Source organism: Equus quagga, chromosome 11, assembly GCF_021613505.1.
Source record: "Equus quagga isolate Etosha38 chromosome 11, UCLA_HA_Equagga_1.0, whole genome shotgun sequence".
NCBI classification, from domain to species: Eukaryota; Metazoa; Chordata; class Mammalia; order Perissodactyla; family Equidae; genus Equus; species Equus quagga.
The window spans coordinates 6987181-7006453 of NC_060277.1; the positions used below are offsets into that span (position 1 = coordinate 6987181).

At 41.9% G+C, this 19273-nt stretch overlaps 1 protein-coding gene across 1 annotated transcript in view; it reads right to left on the minus strand.

Annotated features, from left to right (window-relative positions):
* Positions 1-923: 923 nt before the first annotated feature.
* TMEM200A (transmembrane protein 200A) overlaps positions 924-19273 on the minus strand; it is an 82480-nt gene continuing 64130 nt past the window's right edge. The window contains exon 3 of the mRNA XM_046676625.1: positions 924-3878. Within this exon, the coding sequence (XP_046532581.1) occupies positions 2387-3862 (1476 nt within the window). The 5' untranslated portion in view covers positions 3863-3878 and the 3' untranslated portion in view covers positions 924-2386. The remainder of the gene's footprint in view (positions 3879-19273) is intronic.

Here is a 19273-nt window from a genome sequence, read left to right on the forward strand (position 1 = left end):
CCCATGCTGTTTAGTCCTCTTCAAGTTGCTACAGCCCTTTCAGGGGTGAACTGAGCAAATTACACAGCTTTAGTCATTTGTCACATCAAAGGTGTTGAGAGCCATCGTTTTCAAATCTGGGAGTATCACTGACATTTGCTAGATGCTATACATCGCGTTATTTTCCAGAAAGTCAATGAAATTTTAAGTGGAAATGATCCCAAGTGTATTAAACAGGGTTCTCCAGAGAAACTGAGCCAACAGGATACATAGATTTATTATGAGGGATTGGCTCACGTGACTGTGGAAGCCAAGAAGTCCTACGATTTCCCGCCTCTCTGTAAGCTAGAGAGGCCCAGAAAGCTGGTGGTGTAGTTCTGGTACAAACTCAAGGCCCCGTCTGAGTCTGAAGGCCTGAGGACCGGGAGCACTGACGTCCAAAGGCAGGAGAAGATGGATGTCCCAGCTGAAGCAGAGAGAGGGAATTAGCCCTTTCTCTGCCTTTTTGTTCTATTCAGGCCTTCAACGGATTGGACAATGTCCACCTGCCTTAGTGAGGACAATTTTGTTTACTTCATCTACAGATTCAAGCTAATCTCTTCTGGAGACACCCTAACAGACACACCTAGAAATGTGGGCATCCCTTAGCCCCGTCAAGTTGACACATAAAATTAACCATCACATCAAGATGACAAAATATGAAAAGAGCCTAATTCAACAGGTGGATGGACCTAGCTCTTTAACCAAATAGAAGCAAAATAAAAAAGCCACAGCACCCAGTACCTATACCAGGGTATCAAGAACCTTCAGTAGAATGTACCTCAAAGTTTGAGAAACAGTACTTTAAGCAGAAATGTACATTTTATTTAGAAAATAATGGCAAATGTATGAAGAACACAAACTTCTATTAAGAGCAGAAGTTTATTAAATGCTTTATAGTAAAATATTGAGCCCACTGTATTACAATACACAGGCCTGATGTTCTAACAAGTAACACTGTGCCTCAGGCAAGCTCATGACGCCAACACAGGGGGAATCGTGGGGAGCTACAAACAGAAATATATCTTCCTTCTCCTCTTCCATAATATCTGCAACACTGATGTTCAGAAACATTTACACATTGGGGAAAACTTGTAAAATTTCCTGAGTATTCCATGAAACAATTCTTAAAATTATGTTACCTTAATGGAAAACATGAAAATTTTCTGATGAAAAATCTATTTTAATATTTATAATTTTCAATAACTGAGAACCACAATCCTAAATATTTATTACACCATAAGAAAGTCTTTGGAGTCCTCATAAGGTTTTCCAGCACAAAGTAAATTTCAAGGCAATTTATCAAGGACTAATTTCTCTTGAACCACCAAGTTAGTGATATGCGAAGATAAAAAGAAATGTCAAGGTTAGCTGATTATTTTCCAAATAACAGGATCTAAAAAATATTGGGGGATAATAAGGATGTGGGAATGAGTAGATAGTGGGTAACAGAGACGACCTGGAAAAGGTACAGAGACTATCAACATTAACTAGCATATAATGTATTTTAATTCATTAGTCAATATTTTCTTCATGGATATAATTACTTTAAGATAGCATTTCTAAAAACTATATTGGTTCATTCATTTTTCAAGTCAGCTGCAAAGAAATTTTGATTCTGAATATCTAAAATTATAGCTATTTACCCCTAAGAATATCTGGCATTCTCAGCCATGGTTCTTGAATACATGGTTTCTTGATAACATATCACTAAAAATAGAACTGATTTTGAAAAAAATACTATCTTCCTAGAATTCCGAGTAGAAGTCATAATTGACTTGATCAATTCATATCAATTAGCTCACACAGAACTAAACCAATTTAACCAATTCATATTATTTAGCTCACACAGAAGCTAGATCTTTTCCATTTTAAACAATTTAACCAATCCTATATAAAAGCAACTATTCAGAAAATCACATCTTGATTTGCACTCACACTCATTTATAAATACACGTTGAATCTTGGGCTGGAATTTGGTACTTCTAGTCCACACTTGGTACCCTACCTTTTGCTAACTGGACACTTCGTTCTATAAATATGAGCATCAATGAAAGAACTTAAAAGAAAAGAAAAGGAACTTTAATTCAGATGGAAGTATTTTGAATTCATATTAATAAAATATCATGAGTGGAAAGAGATCATAAGCTTTCAAATAAGTGGGAAAAATAAAATCATATGTGATAATATAGAATACTGCCATCATAAGTAACCAGAGCATACAACCATCTCCAGAGAATTAAGTAGCCAGGTCTAATACACTACAAACCATTTGATTAAAAAGGCTTACAAGCAATGTTTAATGAGGAAACACTAGTGAAAATAGTTTTAAAATATATAGCCTTGTAAAATGATATGTTTTTTAACATTAAAACCTTGTTTCAGAAGTTCCTCGCTTTAGGTTGTTACTCAAAAATTCATCATGTTCAAAACTCAAATTATTGTGAGATCTTGAAATCATAATAAGCTTCTCCTTATTGGTAAAGTCTTTTTTGATTGTGGCTTGGGGCACGAGCAATCGCTCCATCGGGTCCTCTTTGTTCTCTAGTTTCACGTACCCTTTGCTGTTGCTTCGATCCAACCGAGGCCAACTTGGATGTTTCCGTTGTTCTGCCTGAACAGTCAGGGTGGAGGGACCCCGGTCTAAGTCTAAGGACTTTGAATGCGACGAGAGCAAATGCAAGGATGTGTTGGACCCAAACTGTCTTCTAGCAGCCCCAGGAGATAAGAGCTGTCCAGCCCCAGCTCCAAGGGCCACAGAGGACTTGTACTGACTTGACAATGACTCCCCAACGGAATTATTCCGCGGGAGCATTGTGCTGACGGGCTGGAAGGACTCAGCGGTGTTGGGCAAAGGGACCACGAGGGAATCCATTGACAAATTCCTTGACCTACTTTTGAGGTTCTCAGCATCCTCCGTGATGCTATCTATACTGGGCTCATCAATAACACAGTTATTAAGTTTGATCACAGGCAACGTGAATGCACTGATGGATGATGACACAATCGACTTGGTTTCACATTTCTTAGGGCCGCTGGTCTTATCATCGGTTGTCTTGGAAGGAGGTGGATAGAGGCCAAAGACAGAGACAGAGCTGTCAGAGGACAAAGGTGGCATAAGATGCCCCAGACTTTTGCTTTCATTTAGCACAAGCTCATCCTCCTCGACAGAGCTGTCCATCCGAAAACTGCTCCTAAAACCTGAGAAAGAGGCAATGGTATTTGCTGCCAGTCTTGAGGTACAGGAGCTCCCATTTTGTTTGACTTCTGTTTCTCCCATCAAACCAGTGTAGATGCCATTCATATGCTTTTGCTCCTTGATCCTTAGCGTGTGGATGTCGATGACGGTGGAATAGATATCCCTCATGTGTATGATTTTGGTTTCTTTGTCACGGTTCTCATGAAGAATGGCATTAGCACAAATGAAAATGAAGATGCCAATCCCCATTGTGAAAGGGCCAAGCATTTTCATTTTATCAGAATGTAAATGTTGCTCAAAGAAGCGAACCACCACACCGCCTTGGTTCCGAATGACCTGAGTTTCGTTCGTTGACAGTGTTGTCTCCGCATCAATAAAATGTTCTTTTTGGGGCCAATATCCAAGGACTGCCATTGCAATTCCTACAATGGAGATAAGCACTCCCAAAATGAGGAAAAAACCAGATGGGGAATAAAGCCGGATTTTGCCTCGAACAACCACGACATCAGCCCGAGGCCGACGCCTGACTGGTTTCTTTTCTTGAGCAGCAGGTGATGGGCTGAGGTTAACATGATGCTGTGATCTGGCAGAGTCTTGCCTCTTCAAGGCAGCCAGACCGGTTATCACTCCTCCAGTTGCTATCATAGCTTGGTCTTTTATTCTGAAAAGAAGGGAGAAAGGTAATCTAAGTATGTTCTGGGGTATGCTCACCAATTCAGCAATTATTTATATATTTTTGTTATTGTTGTTGCTTCGTATAACGAAATGGGACACAAGAATATCTTTTTAATTGACATAGTTTGGGTAGAAGTTTTGCTTATTGACTAATGTAAAATTCTGGAGATTCCCTTTTTTGGCTGAATTAGTGTTTCCATTATTAATGAGATGCGAGCTCAAGGTGTACTTTACTTAAATAATTTTATCATTTATTATGTAAAATAGTCCCCTGGTCCCAAGACACATTCTCTCTCTCTCTCACACGTGCATGCGTGCACACACATACATACACACACACACACACACACACATACCTCATCCTTCATTATTTGTTTTATTTCAAAGAAATGGAAAAATCCAGAACACTTAATAGGCCCCCCAAAAACCCTAGACTTACAAAGAGAATACAGTCCAGCAATTTATGATTCTAAGACCAGTCTTGTGACAGTCACTAATGAACTCTTAACTACCACATTTAATATCGCCCTCTCAATTCTCATCTTCCTTACTTCTCTGTTTCCATAGATATTACTGGCCTCTCCTTTCTTGAGACTCTCTTCTCCAGTCTTTTATGATACTGAGTCTTCCTGGCTCTTCCCTGATCTTGCTGACTATTTCAGTTTTGGCTCATCTTCCCTCACCTAAAAGGAGACCACCTTCCCCCGAGGGTCCTGTCCTTGGCCATCTTCTCTTTACACTCTCTCTTGGCATCCATATCCACTTCTACACCTTCCACCCTTTCCTTTATGCTAATGAGTCCCAAGCCTATATTTCAAGTCATAGCCTGAGTTTCAATTTCACATTTCAACTCTCCGTCGGGGAACACATGTATATACATTTGTGCACTGCTAGCAAAGCTGAACTCTCCTTCCACCACACACCACACAGAGCTGAATTCTCCTTCCACCGGCACTACTTGACTTGTCTGACTTTTCTGATGGTGTCAGTTCTCAGGCTTGACTCTTCATAGTTATCTTTAACTCCACCCTTTCTTCTTCCTCTCATCTTCCAATCAGGTTCTAAATCCTGGAAATTTTCACCACCATCAATTTCACCACTCTGTTCCAACCCTCCTCTTCCTAGCCTAGTGCAACTCTTATTAACTCTTACTAGACCATTATAATAACCTCCCAACCAGTCTTCAAAACTCCAATTTCTCTTTCTCCACAATCAAGCTTACATACGGAGGGCAGGTTATTATCCCAAAACACAGCTCTGGAGTTGTTTAAAGAGTGGAATAATGGATAAAATAATCCCCACTACCTACCAAAGTTTAATCTGAGATTTCAGACTTAAATTTATCTTTATCTCTACTCTTCCCTTTCATTTACATAAAACCAAAACCAACAATATTCCCTGTGCTCCGTACTATACTGTTTCTGAGACTTTGTTAATAATGTTTCATCTGTCTAGATCCCCCTTCTTCTCCCCCTAATTTCACATATTAACATCTGGCTAGTCATCAAAGCTCATATCCCACTTCCTTTATGAAGGCTTCTCTGGTGGACTCAGCAAATTCCACAGAGTTCTCATTCCTCAGAGCATTTTTTTAGCAAGTTTTCTACAGCACTCACCATATTATAACATCTTGGTTCTTTCACTTCCTGTGGTCAAACATCAAGTTTAATTCATCTTTTTATTACCATAAACATTCAATATAGTACCTTGTACATAGCCAGTGGTCAAGAAATATTTGCTAAACCACTCAGTAAGGAAGTAATCCTTTTCCTGAGATTAGCTGGATGACCATCATATTACTATACTAACCTTCCTAGTTAAAAATGTGAACAAAGAGGGGAGAAGAGCCAAGATGGCGCCGTGAGTAGTCCTCTTTGTCTCTCGCCCTTCGAGTCTACAATTATTTGGACACTTATCGCTTGACAAAGGATATCCAGACAGCATCTCAGGACGTCTGAGACACCCACGCGACTATACATCGGAAGACAGATGGACTTTCCTCCGGGAGGATGTGGAAATAGGTGAGGGCTCCCCGACCCCGACGGGCAGCCTGGTACCCGCAAGCGGCTTTCTTCCAACGGACGCCCCCAGAGGATCCACGCACGTCTAGGGCAGGAGCGAGAACACAACAGAGGAGCGATGGTGGAAACAGGTGACCAGAACCCTACCTAAACCCCCTGCAATTACTCCTAAACGCAGAGGGAAACTTTGGAGTTGCACACCTGAGCCCGTGGGGAGAGTCTCTCCCCGCCATTGGCGGGGGGATCCAGCCTGGTGCTCGGGGCGCCCGGAGGGTCCCAGAGAGAGACACGGAGGGCACGGAGATCTCCCAGCTGCCGTTGCCCGCCCCGTGGGACTAGGGATTGCCGGAGATCTCGGAGAGGACCGGGGCGGGGGGAATTTTCAAAGGCCGGTTCTGCGACCCGGAGGGGAAGCGCCGGAGCTCCACCCGGGCAGCAGACAAAACTCTCTGTCTGCCGTTAGCAGAGGGGCCACGCTGAGCATTCACGGCTCCGGCAGAGGCCCGGAGAGAATCCCTGAGGGCGGGGCGACCCCCAGCTGCCGTTGCCCGCCCTGTGGGGCTAGGGATTGCCCGAGATCTCGGAGAGGACCGGGGCCGGGGGAAGTTTCAAAAGGCCGGTCCTGCGACCCGGAGGGGAAGCGCCGGAGCTCCGCCCGGGCAGCAGACAAAACTCTCTGTCTGCCATTAGCAGAGGGGCCACGCCCAGCATTCACGGCTCCGGCAGAGGCCAGGAGAGAAGCCCTGAGAGCGGGGCGACCCCCAGCTGCCGTTGCCCACCCCGTGGGGCTAGGGATTGCCGGAGATCTCAGAGAGGACCGGGGCGGGGGGAACTTTCAAAAGGCCGGTCCTGCGACCCGGAGGGGAAGCGCCGGGGCTCCGCCCGGGCAGCAGACAAAACTCTCTGTCTGCCGTTAGCAGAGGGGCCACGCTGAGCATTCACGGCTCCGGGAGAGGCCCGGAGAGAATCCCTGAGGGCGGGGCGACCCCCAGCTGCCGTTGCCCACCCCGTGAGGCTAGGGATTGCTGGAGATCTCAGAGAGGACTGGGGCTGGAGAGAGTTCCAGAGACCCAGCTTAGCAGCCTAGGGGGAAACCCTACAGGCTCACAGCAGCCTTAGGGAAAGCCTCTGCACAGCACCAGTAGAAGGCACCCAGCCGCCAGCCACAAGGCTGGAAGACCCCAGGGCAAAAGCAGCATAGCTAGGTGTACTAACCACAGACTGTAGAAGATGCCAATAGCTCTCCTGCGACCTATAGAGGACAAGTGAGATTTGGTGGGTGCCGACAGCAACGGAGCGACAAATATAAGTGATCCCACCCCGGCTGCTGGAAAAGCCCATAACACCGTTGCAGACCCCAAGGAGAGAGCACATCTAGGTGGGCTGCAACAGTAGGCACCTGCAGCCTGAAGCCCCCCTGTGACGGCCCCCACGGCAGAGGAGGGAATCCAAAGGGCCACTGTGGCTACGAAGAGGGGCCCAGGCCCAGTTAGCAACTACGGACAGGATTCCTGGTTGGTGAAATATAAACAGCTGCTCCTCCCACCGCAGCAGCTGAAACAAGTGAAAGGAGCAACTAAACTCTATTTCCATGCGGAGGCATAAATCAACAACATCAAGCAATATGAAAAAATACATTAAATCTCCAGAACAGAAAGAAAGCAACAAATATACAGAAAACAATCCCAAAGAAAATGAGATGTATAACCTAAATGACGATGACTTCAAAACAGCCATCATTAAGATTCTCAATGAGTTAAGAGAGAATTCTGACCGACAACTCAACGAGTTCAGGAGCCATGTCACAAAAGAGTTTGATACGATAAAGAAGAACCAAACAGAAATATTGGAAATGAAGAACACAATAGAGGAGATTAAGAAAAATCTAGATGCTCTGAACAGTAGGGCCGATAATATGGAGGAAAGAATTAGCAATTTGGAAGATGGCAATATAGAATTGCTGCAGGCAGAGGAGGAGAGAGAAGCAAGACTTAAAAGAAATGAAGAAACTCTCCGAGAATTATCAGACACAATTAGGAGATGCAACGTAAGGATTATAGGTATACCAGAGGGAGAAGAGAAGGAGAAAGGGGCAGAAAACCTATTCAAAGAAATAATGGCTGAGAACTTCCCAAATCTGGTGAGGGAGATGGATCTTCAGGTGACAGAAGCCAATAGATCTCCAAACTTTATCAATGCAAGAAGACCAACTCCACGGCATATAGTAGTGAAGCTAGCAAAAGTCAACGACAAGGAGAAAATATTAAGGACAGCCAGGCAAAAGAAACTAACCTACAAAGGAACCCCCATCAGGCTATCAGCAGATTTCTCAGCAGAAACTTTACAGGCTAGAAGAGAGTGGAATGATATATTCAAAAATCTGAAGGACAAAAATCTACAGCCGAGAATTCTCTACCCAGAGAAAATATCCTTCAAATACGATGGAGAAATAAAAACTTTCCCAGATAAACAAAAATTAAGGGAGTTCATTGCCACAAAACCTCCTCTTCAGGAAATCCTCAGGAAAACCCTCATTCCTGAAAAATCCAAAAAAGGAAAGGGGCTACAAAACCAAGAGCAGAGGAGATAAGTAGAAGGACAACAACAGAGAGTAGCAGCTCTACATCAGAACAGATTAAACCATGGGACGAGAAACAAAGGAAACTGAAAAAAACCGGAAAACAAGACACAAAATGGGAGTGGTAGGCCCCCACGTCTCAATAATCACTCTAAATGTAAATGGATTGAACTCCCCAATCAAAAGACACAGAGTGGCAGGATGGATCAAAGAACAAGATCCAACAATATGCTGCCTCCAGGAAACACACCTCAGCCCCAAAGACAAACACAGACTCAGAGTGAAGGGATGGAGAACAATACTCCAAGCTAATAATGAACAAAAGAAAGCAGGTGTCGCTATACTAATATCAGACAAGGTAGATTTCAAAGCAAAACAGATAAAGAAAGATAAAGAGGGACAGTATATAATGATAAAAGGGACTCTCCACCAAGAAGACATAACACTTATAAATATATATGCACCCAACACAGGAGCACCAAAATTTGTAAAGCAACTCTTAATAGAACTAAAAGAAGACATCAACGACAATACAATAATAGTAGGGGACCTCAACACACCATTAACACCAATGGACAGAACATCCAGACAGAAAATCAACAAGGAAATAATAGAATTAAATGAAAAATTAGACCAGATGGACTTAATAGATATATATAGAACACTTCATCCAAAAACAGCAGGTTACACATTCTTCTCAAGTGCACATGGAACATTCTCAAGGATTGACCATATTTTGGGAAACAAAGCAAACATCAATAAATACAAGAGAGTTGAAATAATATCAAGCATCTTTTCTGATCATAACGCTATTAAACTAGAAATCAACTACAAGAAAAAAGCAGAGAAAGGTGCAAAAATGTGGAGACTAAACAACACGCTTCTCAACAAACAATGGATCATTGAAGAAATTAAAGAAGAAATCAAATATTATCTGGAGACAAATGAAAATGAGAATACGACATACCAAATCATTTGGGATGCAGCAAAAGCAGTCCTAAGAGGGAAATTCATCGCAATACAGGCTCACCTCACTAAACAAGAAAAAGCTCACGTAAGCAACCTCAAACGACACCTAACAGAACTAGAAAAAGAAGAACAAACAAAGCCCAGAGTCAGTAGAAGGAGGGAAATAATAAAAATAAGAGCAGAAATAAACGATATTGAAACAAAAAAGACAATAGAAAGGATCAATGAAACAAAGAGTTGGTTCTTCGAAAGAATTAACAAAATTGACAAACCCCTAGCCAGACTCACCAAGAAAAGAAGAGAGAAAGCACAAATTAACAAAATCAGGAATGACAGAGGAGAAATCACAACAGATACCAATGAAATACAAGAGATCATAAGAGAATACTATGAAAAACTATATGCCAACAAATTGAACAACTTGGAAGAAATGGACAAATTCCTAGACTCCTACAATCTCCCCAAACTGAATCAGGAAGAAATGGAGAATCTGAATAGACCAATCACAAGTAAGGAAATAGAAACGGTAATCAAAAACCTCCCCAAAAACAAGAGTCCAGGACCAGACGGCTTCTCTGGAGAATTCTACCAAACATTCAAAGAAGACTTAATACCTATTCTCCTCAAACTGTTTCAGAAAATTGAGAAAGATGGAGAACTCCCTAACACATTCTATGAAGCCAACATCACTCTGATCCCCAAACCTGACAAGGACAACACAAAGAAGGAGAACTACAGGCCGATATCACTGATGAACATAGATGCAAAAATCCTCAACAAAATTTTGGCAAACCGATTACAGCAATACATCAAAAAGATTATACACCATGATCAAGTGGGATTTATACCAGGGACACAGGGATGGTTCAACATCCGCAAGTCAATCAACGTGATACACTACATCAACAAAATGAAAAACAAAAACCACATGATCATCTCAATAGATGCAGAGAAAGCATTCGACAAGATCCAACACCCATTTATGATAAAAACCCTCAGTAAAATGGGTATAGAAGGAAAGTACCTCAACATAATAAAGGCCATATATGATAGACCCACAGCCAACATCATACTCAATGGACAAAAGCTGAAAGCCATCCCTCTGAGGACAGGAACAAGACAAGGGTGCCCACTTTCACCACTCCTATTCAACATAGTACTGGAGGTGCTGGCCAGAGCAATTCGGCAGGAAAAAAAAATAAAAGGAATCCAAATAGGTAACGAAGAAGTAAAACTCGCGCTGTTTGCAGACGACATGATCTTATACATAGAAAACCCCAAAGAATCCACAGAAAAACTATTAGAAATAATCAACAACTACAGCAAAGTAGCAGGGTATAAAATTAACGTGCATAAATCAGTAGCATTTCTATACACTAACAATAAACTAACAGAAAAAGAACTCAAGAACTCTATCCCATTCACAATCGCAACGAAAAGAATAAAATACCTTGGGATAAACTTAACCAAGGAAGTGAAGGATCTATACAATGAAAACTACAAGACTTTCTTGAAAGAAATTGACGATGACATAAAGAGATGGAAAGACATTCCTTGCACATGGATTGGAAGAATAAACATAGTTAAAATGTCCATACTACCTAAAGCAATATACAGATTCAATGCTATCCCAATCAGAATCCCAAGAACATTCTTCACAGAAATTGAACAAACAATCCTAAAATTCATATGGGGGAACAAAAGACCACGAATTGCTAAAGCAATCTTGAGCAAGAAAAACAAAGCCGGCGGAATCACAATCCCCGATTTCAAAACATACTACAAAGCTACAGTGATCAAAACAGCATGGTACTGGTACAAAAACAGGTCCACAGATCAATGGAACAGAATTGAAAGCCCAGAGATAAAACCACACATCTATGGACAGCTAATCTTCGACAAAGGAGCAGAGGGCCTACAATGGAGAAAAGAAAGTCTCTTCAACAAATGGTGCTGGGAAAACTGGACAGCCACATGCAAAAGACTGAAAATCGACCATTCTTTTTCACCACACACCAAAATAAACTCAAAATGGATCAAAGACCTAAAGATTAGGCCTGAGACAATAAGTCTTTTGGAAGAGAATATAGGCAGTACACTCTTTGACATCAGTTTCAAAAGAATCTTTTCGGACACTGTAACTCCTCAGTTGAGGGAAACAATAGAAAGAATAAACAAATGGGACTTCATCAGACTAAAGAGCTTCTTCAAGGCAAGGGAAAACAGAATTGAAACAAAAAAACAGCTCACTAATTGGGAAAAAATATTTACAAGCCACTTATCCGACAAAGGGTTAATCTCCATAATATACAAAGAACTCACACTGCTTAACAACAAAAAAACAAACAACCCGATCAAAAAATGGGCAGAGGACATGAACAGACATTTCTCAAAAGAAGATATGAATATGGCCAATAGACACATGAAAAGATGTTCATCATCGCTAATCATCAGGGAAATGCAAATCAAAACTACACTAAGATATCACCTTACCCCCGTTAGATTGGCAAAAACATCCAAAACCAAGAACGACAAATGTTGGAGAGGTTGTGGAGAAAGAGGAACCCTCATACACTGTTGGTGGGAATGCAAACTGGTACAGCCACTATGGAAAACAGTATGGAGATTTCTCAAAAAGTTAAAAATAGAAATACCCTATGACCCAGCCATCCCATTACTGGGTATCTATCCTAAGAACCTGATATCAGATATCTCAAGAGTCCGTTGCACCCCTATGTTCATCGCAGCATTATTTACAATAGCCAAGACGTGGAACCAGCCTACATGCCCAGAAACTGATGATTGGATAAAGAAGATGTGGTATATATACACAATGGAATACTACTCAGCCATAAAAAAAGACGAAATTGGCCCATTCACAACAATGTGGATGGACCTCGAGGGCATTATGTTAAGCGAAATAAGTCAGTCAGAGAAAGACGAACTCTATATGACTCCACTCATAGGTGGAAATTAGTATATTGAGAAGGAGATCTGATCGGTGGTTACCAGGGAAAAGGGGGGGTGGGGGGAGGGTACGGAGGGGGAAGTGGTGTACCCACAACATGACTAACAAAAATGTACAACTGAAATTTCACAAGCTTGTAATCCATCATAACATTAATAAAAAAAAAAAAAAAAATTAAGTAAGAGAAAAAAAAAAAAATGTTTCATGATGGAACGGAGCCAGCAATTATTCTTTTATCAAAGATTGGTTTAGATTGTGAACAAAAGTGTTTTATCTTTTAAGGCACCTTTTGGAGGATAGAGGATAGGCAAAGTAAATTTTACCAGAATTTTTTTGGAGGGGGTGGTAAGTGAGGAGGATTGGCCCTGAGCCAACATCTGTTGCCAATCTTCCTCTTTTTGCTTGAGGAAGATTGTTGCTGAGCTAACATCTGTGCCACTCTTCCTCTATTTTATGTGAGATGCCACCACAGCATGCCTTGAGTGGTGCTATGTCCGTGCCCAGGATCTGAACCTGTGAACCTCGGGCCGCCAAAGTGGAGCACGCAGGAACCTAGCTAATACACCACCAGGCCCGCCCCCTTACGGGAAATTTGAATATAATAGAACTTTGTATTCAATACAAAAGCTGTTGTGGAAAACTGTGAATATCCTTCTTATTGGCATCTAATAGAAAAATATGAAAGAAATCAGAAATTTAACTCTATGTAGTTTGTCCTTCAGTAAAGACTGAAAGTAGGAGCTCATATATTAAAATAAAATTTTAAAAATGGTTGACTAATTATTTCTTAGCAGGAGCAGAACAGGTCCTCTAAGTTTTTGTTTGTTTCAATTTTTTGAAATTATATTATGATCTTACATATAACCTGTGTGATTATATTGTCGAAAAGACCATTGAGGTCCATGGTGGGTACTTGTGAAATATGACCTTTGATTAGTTATGTTATTACTATATAAAATTTTTCTGCTATTTATTAAACACACAGACTCTGCCTAGAGAGGCAGGTCCATTGTTTATTATGCCAAAAAAAAAAAAAAAAAAAATGTGAACAAAGAAAATTAATACCAAGACAAAAAGCAACATTTTGTGAGTTGGTAAAATATTTGTCATTATTTGTTATGAATCGTTCTCAAGCTGCCAAGTCTGGCTGGTGGGAAACGCAGGATATTTTAAGACTCACAAGGTCTCTGGCAAATTTCTGAGAGGGTTTTGTTATGGCATCAAACCTCATCTTGCAAAATCAACCTCTCCTTCTGAATTGCTATTTATGATTTCTGAATTGTGTTTAAAGAACAGGGTTGTGGACGGCATCTACAGTTTTAGCTAGCTGAACAAGCTGGTGAGTAAATCCAGTCTCCAGGGAAATTTTAACTAGGATTAAAATATTTAATGTTGGAAGAACAAACGATATCATAACCCACGGCTCTAGTCTGCACAATTTATCAAAGTATACATACTACCACTCAGGACTTCTCCCAAATCTTGGATAGAACAAAGCTTAGTGTCAACCTATGGATTCTAGAACCCAAACCAGTTTCAAATGTTTGAATAAAATGCTTAGATTGGATAGCAGCCATCTAACTCAGTTATTCCCATATGGCAGGATAGGGATTTAGACTGAAATCCTTCTGAATAGAATGAAAACAAGGGCAAAAAGCTTTTATCTGGTTTAAAAGCAACCATGTTGAGTTACCCTTCCATCCAGATTCCTAGTCCTCCCCCACTTGTTAAAACATTTTCTGCTAGCATCCCCATTTTCCATTCCTGATGCTGATAGAAGAAAGGGGGCTGGAAGAGAGGCAATTATTTTGAGAAAGATAGATGAGGACAGGAAGTTGGGAAAGAGCGATGAGTGACTGGGCTCCTATGTGAGCAAGTAAAGCAGGTGAGCCCAGACAGCAAGATAAAGCAAGGTCAATTTGAGTGTGAAAATGCATAGAAAATGAGAGGAGAAAAGACTCCTGGAGGAGTTTAGAAATAAAGAATAGAATGAGGGGGCAATGGAAGGAGTACACATCTTCTTCAGCCCGACTATGCTGGCCAGGCCCCAAGGGACACCAAGACTCCCAAGGATTAGCAAGCTCAGGTTGGGGGCCAATGTCCTCCTTGAATGTGATTGAGGGCAATTCAATACTAAGACAACCCAACCCGACCTTGAGGGGAAAACAGGGGGGCACAAACTCAGTCCCGGCTTCAAGAGCTTGAAACCTAATGACGGAGCTAATCTATCTAAACAAAAGGGACTGAGAGAACCCATAGAGTGAAAGTCTCAATTATGGAGGGCCTTTACAGTAGGCTTCATGCATTCTGATATTTATCACAGGAAAAAAGTCAAGTGAGGGGCCAGCCTGGTGGTGCAGCAGCTGAGTTCATGCACTGTGCTTCAGGGGCTGGGTGTTTGCTGGTTCAGATCCTGGGCGCCGACCTACACACCGCTTGGCAAGCCATGCTGTAGCAGGCGTCCCACATATAAAGTAGAGGAAGATGGGTACAGATGTTAGCTCAGGGCCAAGACTCCTCAATAAAAAGAGGAGGATTGGCGGCAGATATGAGCTCAGGGCTAATCGTCCTAAAAAAAAAAAAAGTCAAGTGAATAGCATTTTGGAGAAGGTCAAGTGAAAGAAAGGCTGGAGGTCAGAGCTCCAGTGTGCCCTAAGCATACAGCTCAACCCTCGGGCGGAGACCAGGTAAGGCTGGAGAGGAAGAGGGCCAGGTCTCAGAAGGGGACCAGTGTCTTTCTCAAACTTGCATTTTACACTCATTCGCAGTGGACCCAGAGTAAGACACAAATACGTTGTCGTCATCTTAGGAAAATTAACCTCAACTTGTAGCTGAACGCAGTAATGAGAGGCTCATCCTGGGAAATAGCCTGAGGATGCTACAGGCAGTTTTGCTTACACCTGATGAGACTATAAAACCTGGAGAGAACATTGTAGTCTGCATCTTCAAACTGCAATGTCAACTTGGTCCAAAGTGTCCAGGATAAGCGAAATCAGCCTCTGTCTATGTTTTCATTTGTGCTGCCAAACTCCATCCCCTCCACCCTCACTTTGGTCACTTTTGGTTTTTTTGGTGGCGTGGAGGGCATGGGCGATAGAGACCCTGTTAACTACAGTCTCCTTTTCATAACAAACGACAGCATCTTCCTAAGTTTTAATAATAACAATGATAGCATAAGAGCTAACTCAGACTGCCCACGGTCTGGCACTATTCTAAGAGCTTTAGGTCTAAGAACATATGGATTCTCACAACAATTCTGGAAGCAGAGACAATAATATGAGCTCTGTTTTTCAGAGGAGAAAACTGATGCTCAGAGAGTTTAGGTAAGTTGCCTAAGGTCACACAGCTCGGCGGCAGCTCCAGAGTCTGTGGTCTTACAGAGTCTGAGATATGGCTAGACCTCCAAATTTGCTCTCACTCGAGGTTTTCTTTCCTTGTCAGTTTTCCTTATTTTGATTCGTGTTTCCATCAGAAAACCAGACCTTCAAGAATGCTGCTTTGCCTTTAAAACTGCAACTATGGACCAACCGACTTCCATTTCTCGAATCACACTGACATCCCAGGAAAAGCCAGGTGTAACAGATGAGGCTGAAGACGTGTCCTTGGGTGAGCATCAGGCCCCTCACACTGTGCAGATCTCCTCCAGCACAGGAAGGTGCTGACTCAGAGCACACCACTCCCCATCTCCACACTTCTCTTTGCTCCCTACCTTCCCTGACAGGGCAGGGCCGGTACTTATTTCTTCAAAGACCCAAGTGAAGAATTTTGCTACACCAAACTTCATTTTGTTAACTTGGGCACAGAGTTTTTGCTTATCAATTTCTCTGGAACCAAACCTTCATCCAAACTTTTAGAACTTGAAGATCAAGTATAGAGCCCAGAGCCCTGTGGTATTTCACTAGACACCTCCTCCTAGGTGGACACTGTTAATTTGTGTAGCTATTCATTCATGTAATTGGTAAAAACTGATATCTGGCTTTGCAGAAGTATAGGGCTCAAAATAACGTTCTTTGGCCTCAAGAATATAATGATCAGCAATCATCTTTCTCATGAGGCCATTCAACTAGTTATAAATAAACCTAACTAGAGGGTTAGTCACACTCAACGTTTCCATATTCTCTAAAAAGATATCATGATTTTGTCAGGGCTGGCCCCACCGGTGGCTCAGTAGTTAAGTGCGCATGTTCTGCTTTGGCGGCCTGGGGTTCACTGGCTTGGATCCTGGGTGCGGACGTGGCACCACTTGGGAAGCCATGCTGTGGGAGGCGTCCCACGTATAAAGTAGAGGAAGATGGGCATGGATCTGAGCTCAGGGCCAGTCTTTCTCAGCAAAAAGAGGAGGATGGGCAGCAGATGTTAGCTCAGGGCTAATCTTCCTCGAAAAAGAAAAAAAAAAGATATGATTTTGTCAAAAGCAAACTAAAAGACAGATATACATAATATTCTTCTCCTGCCAAGCCAAAATAAAAATTAATTTGGATTAACTTTTGGTCACACTTTGATCATCCTATTTTCCATTCCTAATGTTCATAGATCAGCCACAATTATGCCAGCAACAGGTATCAAGATTACCAGCTCAAAATTTGTGCAACCTACCTTCACTGTGCAAACCAGGACCCTGTTGGACTATCTCCAGGCCTCTGCCATGCTACCCAGTCATTGCAGATCTCAGAAATCACCAGCAGGAATTCAGTCTCATTTTCTACCTTTCTCACTCCAGATGTAGACTCTTGCCTCATTCAAACACTCCATTACTGTCAGCTCACCTACCTTGGGCTCATCTTCCCCTCCGGACCATGTTTACTGCCCCTCTTGCAGCAGAAAGCTCTTTCTCCTTGACACGGAAGATTTCTGCCTTGTGTATCATATTAACACTAGATCAGCGCTTCTATCTTCAGGCTTATCCTCCCCTATTCTTGCTTCGATAATAATCTTAAAAGCCTTATTGTTGTTACCTTTTACTGTCTTTACAAGCTTAAACCCATTCTGGAATTTGCTTTTCATGGCACTAGTCCATACCAGTTTTCAGTCTTTAAACACTCACAGAAGTTTATTCCTGTACACTCAGGTCCTCTTCTGACCACACTGACCTACTTTTCTGACCACATTCTGAGCCTACCATACATCAGACATGGTTCTAGATGCATTCACACACTTATATCTAAGATGCTGATAGGGAAATAGGCCTGCAGAATTGAGAGACTTTAGAAGTCTCTGAATCCAGACATTCCTTTTCGCCAAGAAAGGACCAGGAATGTCATCTAAGATCCAACAATGAATTGGCAGAAAGAATAGGACTGGAATTCAAGTTTTCAGACTCCCAGTCCAACGTTCACTCTTGATTATATGTTCCTCTTTCTATTTTTTTTCACGTTATCCCAATACCTTGCAGAGGGCCTGGAATGTAATAAATACGTAAGTTCGTCTGTTGACTGTGAACTGACTTGATGGATGCTTGAAAAGACTGAAATGTGCTGGGCATAGGGGCACAGAGTTAATAATACCTGGTTTCTGATTGCACGGAATACAGAGTTCAGTGGGAAAGCAGTCAAAGTACGCATTTAAAATGAAATGAACTAATTGCTATGATGGAGTGATACTGGAGAATGCTCTTCCTCACTACCTGGAGAAATCAGGGGAGGCATCCCAGAAGCGGCAGCCGTTCATAGGGGCTTGGCGCATGAGTAGGAGCTGGCCATGTAGACAGATTCTAATTCATCCTGTCCTTCACTGTCTCACAAGGGTCCTTGTCCTATGGTTTTCTTCATCTTTTCAATAATAGGCTGAAGTATTCCTATTATTTTAAATATATTTGTATTGTCTTAGTTACATGCTTGAATTTTTATTCTTATCTTGAGGTTTAAAAATTCACCAGAATACGAGGTATCTGCCAAAAGGAAGTAAAAATTAATCTATGCCTTCAGGACCAAACAAAAACATTATATAAAAACCCCATGTGGTATGACAAATGTGACAGATGGAAACATTTTCTGTTCAAGCTAGAAAGAGTTTTAGGACTTTCTTCCCAGTAGAGACATTTTAAACTTTTAGAACAGGATTTTTAGTCTATATCTTTGCCAGAGCAGAAACAGAAAATGCATATGGGTGACTAATAGTTCAATCATATTAAGCTTTAAAAAATAAGAATAGACTGCAAATCATTTCTCTTTTTTTTTTTTTTTTTGAGGAAGATTAGCCCTAAGCTAACATCTGCCTCCAATCCTCCTTTTTGCTGAGGAATACTGGCCCTGGGTTAACACCTGTGCCCATCTTGCTCTATATGTGGAATGCCTGCCACAGCACGGCTTGATAAGTGGTGACTAGATCCTCGCCTGGGATCCGAACCGGTGAACCCTGGGCCACCGAAGCAGAGCACACAGACCTAACTACTGCACCACCGGGCTGGCTCCTAGAAATCATTTCTTAACGTATGGGCAGCATCATGGTTTTGCACATGAACACTGGAATCAGAGACACTTGATAGCCGTACAACCTTGGACAAGTTGTTTTAAACTCTTATCTCAGTTCCTCCATCTGTAAGATGGCAAAACCCTTCTTTAATAGACAGTATATAATACACTGGAGGCAGAAGACCTGGGCGAGGGGGCTTGATTCCTACCCACCTCTTAATAGCCACACTTGAACAACCGACTCAACCTCTTGGAGCCTCAGTTTCCTCATCTGTAAAGTGGGGATAGTAACAATACCTGTAAGGCTGTTGTAAAGCAAAGGACACAATGAATGCAAAGCCTAGCTCACTGTCTGGGAACTAAGGTCTACATTAGTAACATTAGTTGTGTCCAAGCATATGGTCATTTTGAGGACAAAATGAAGTAATATATATA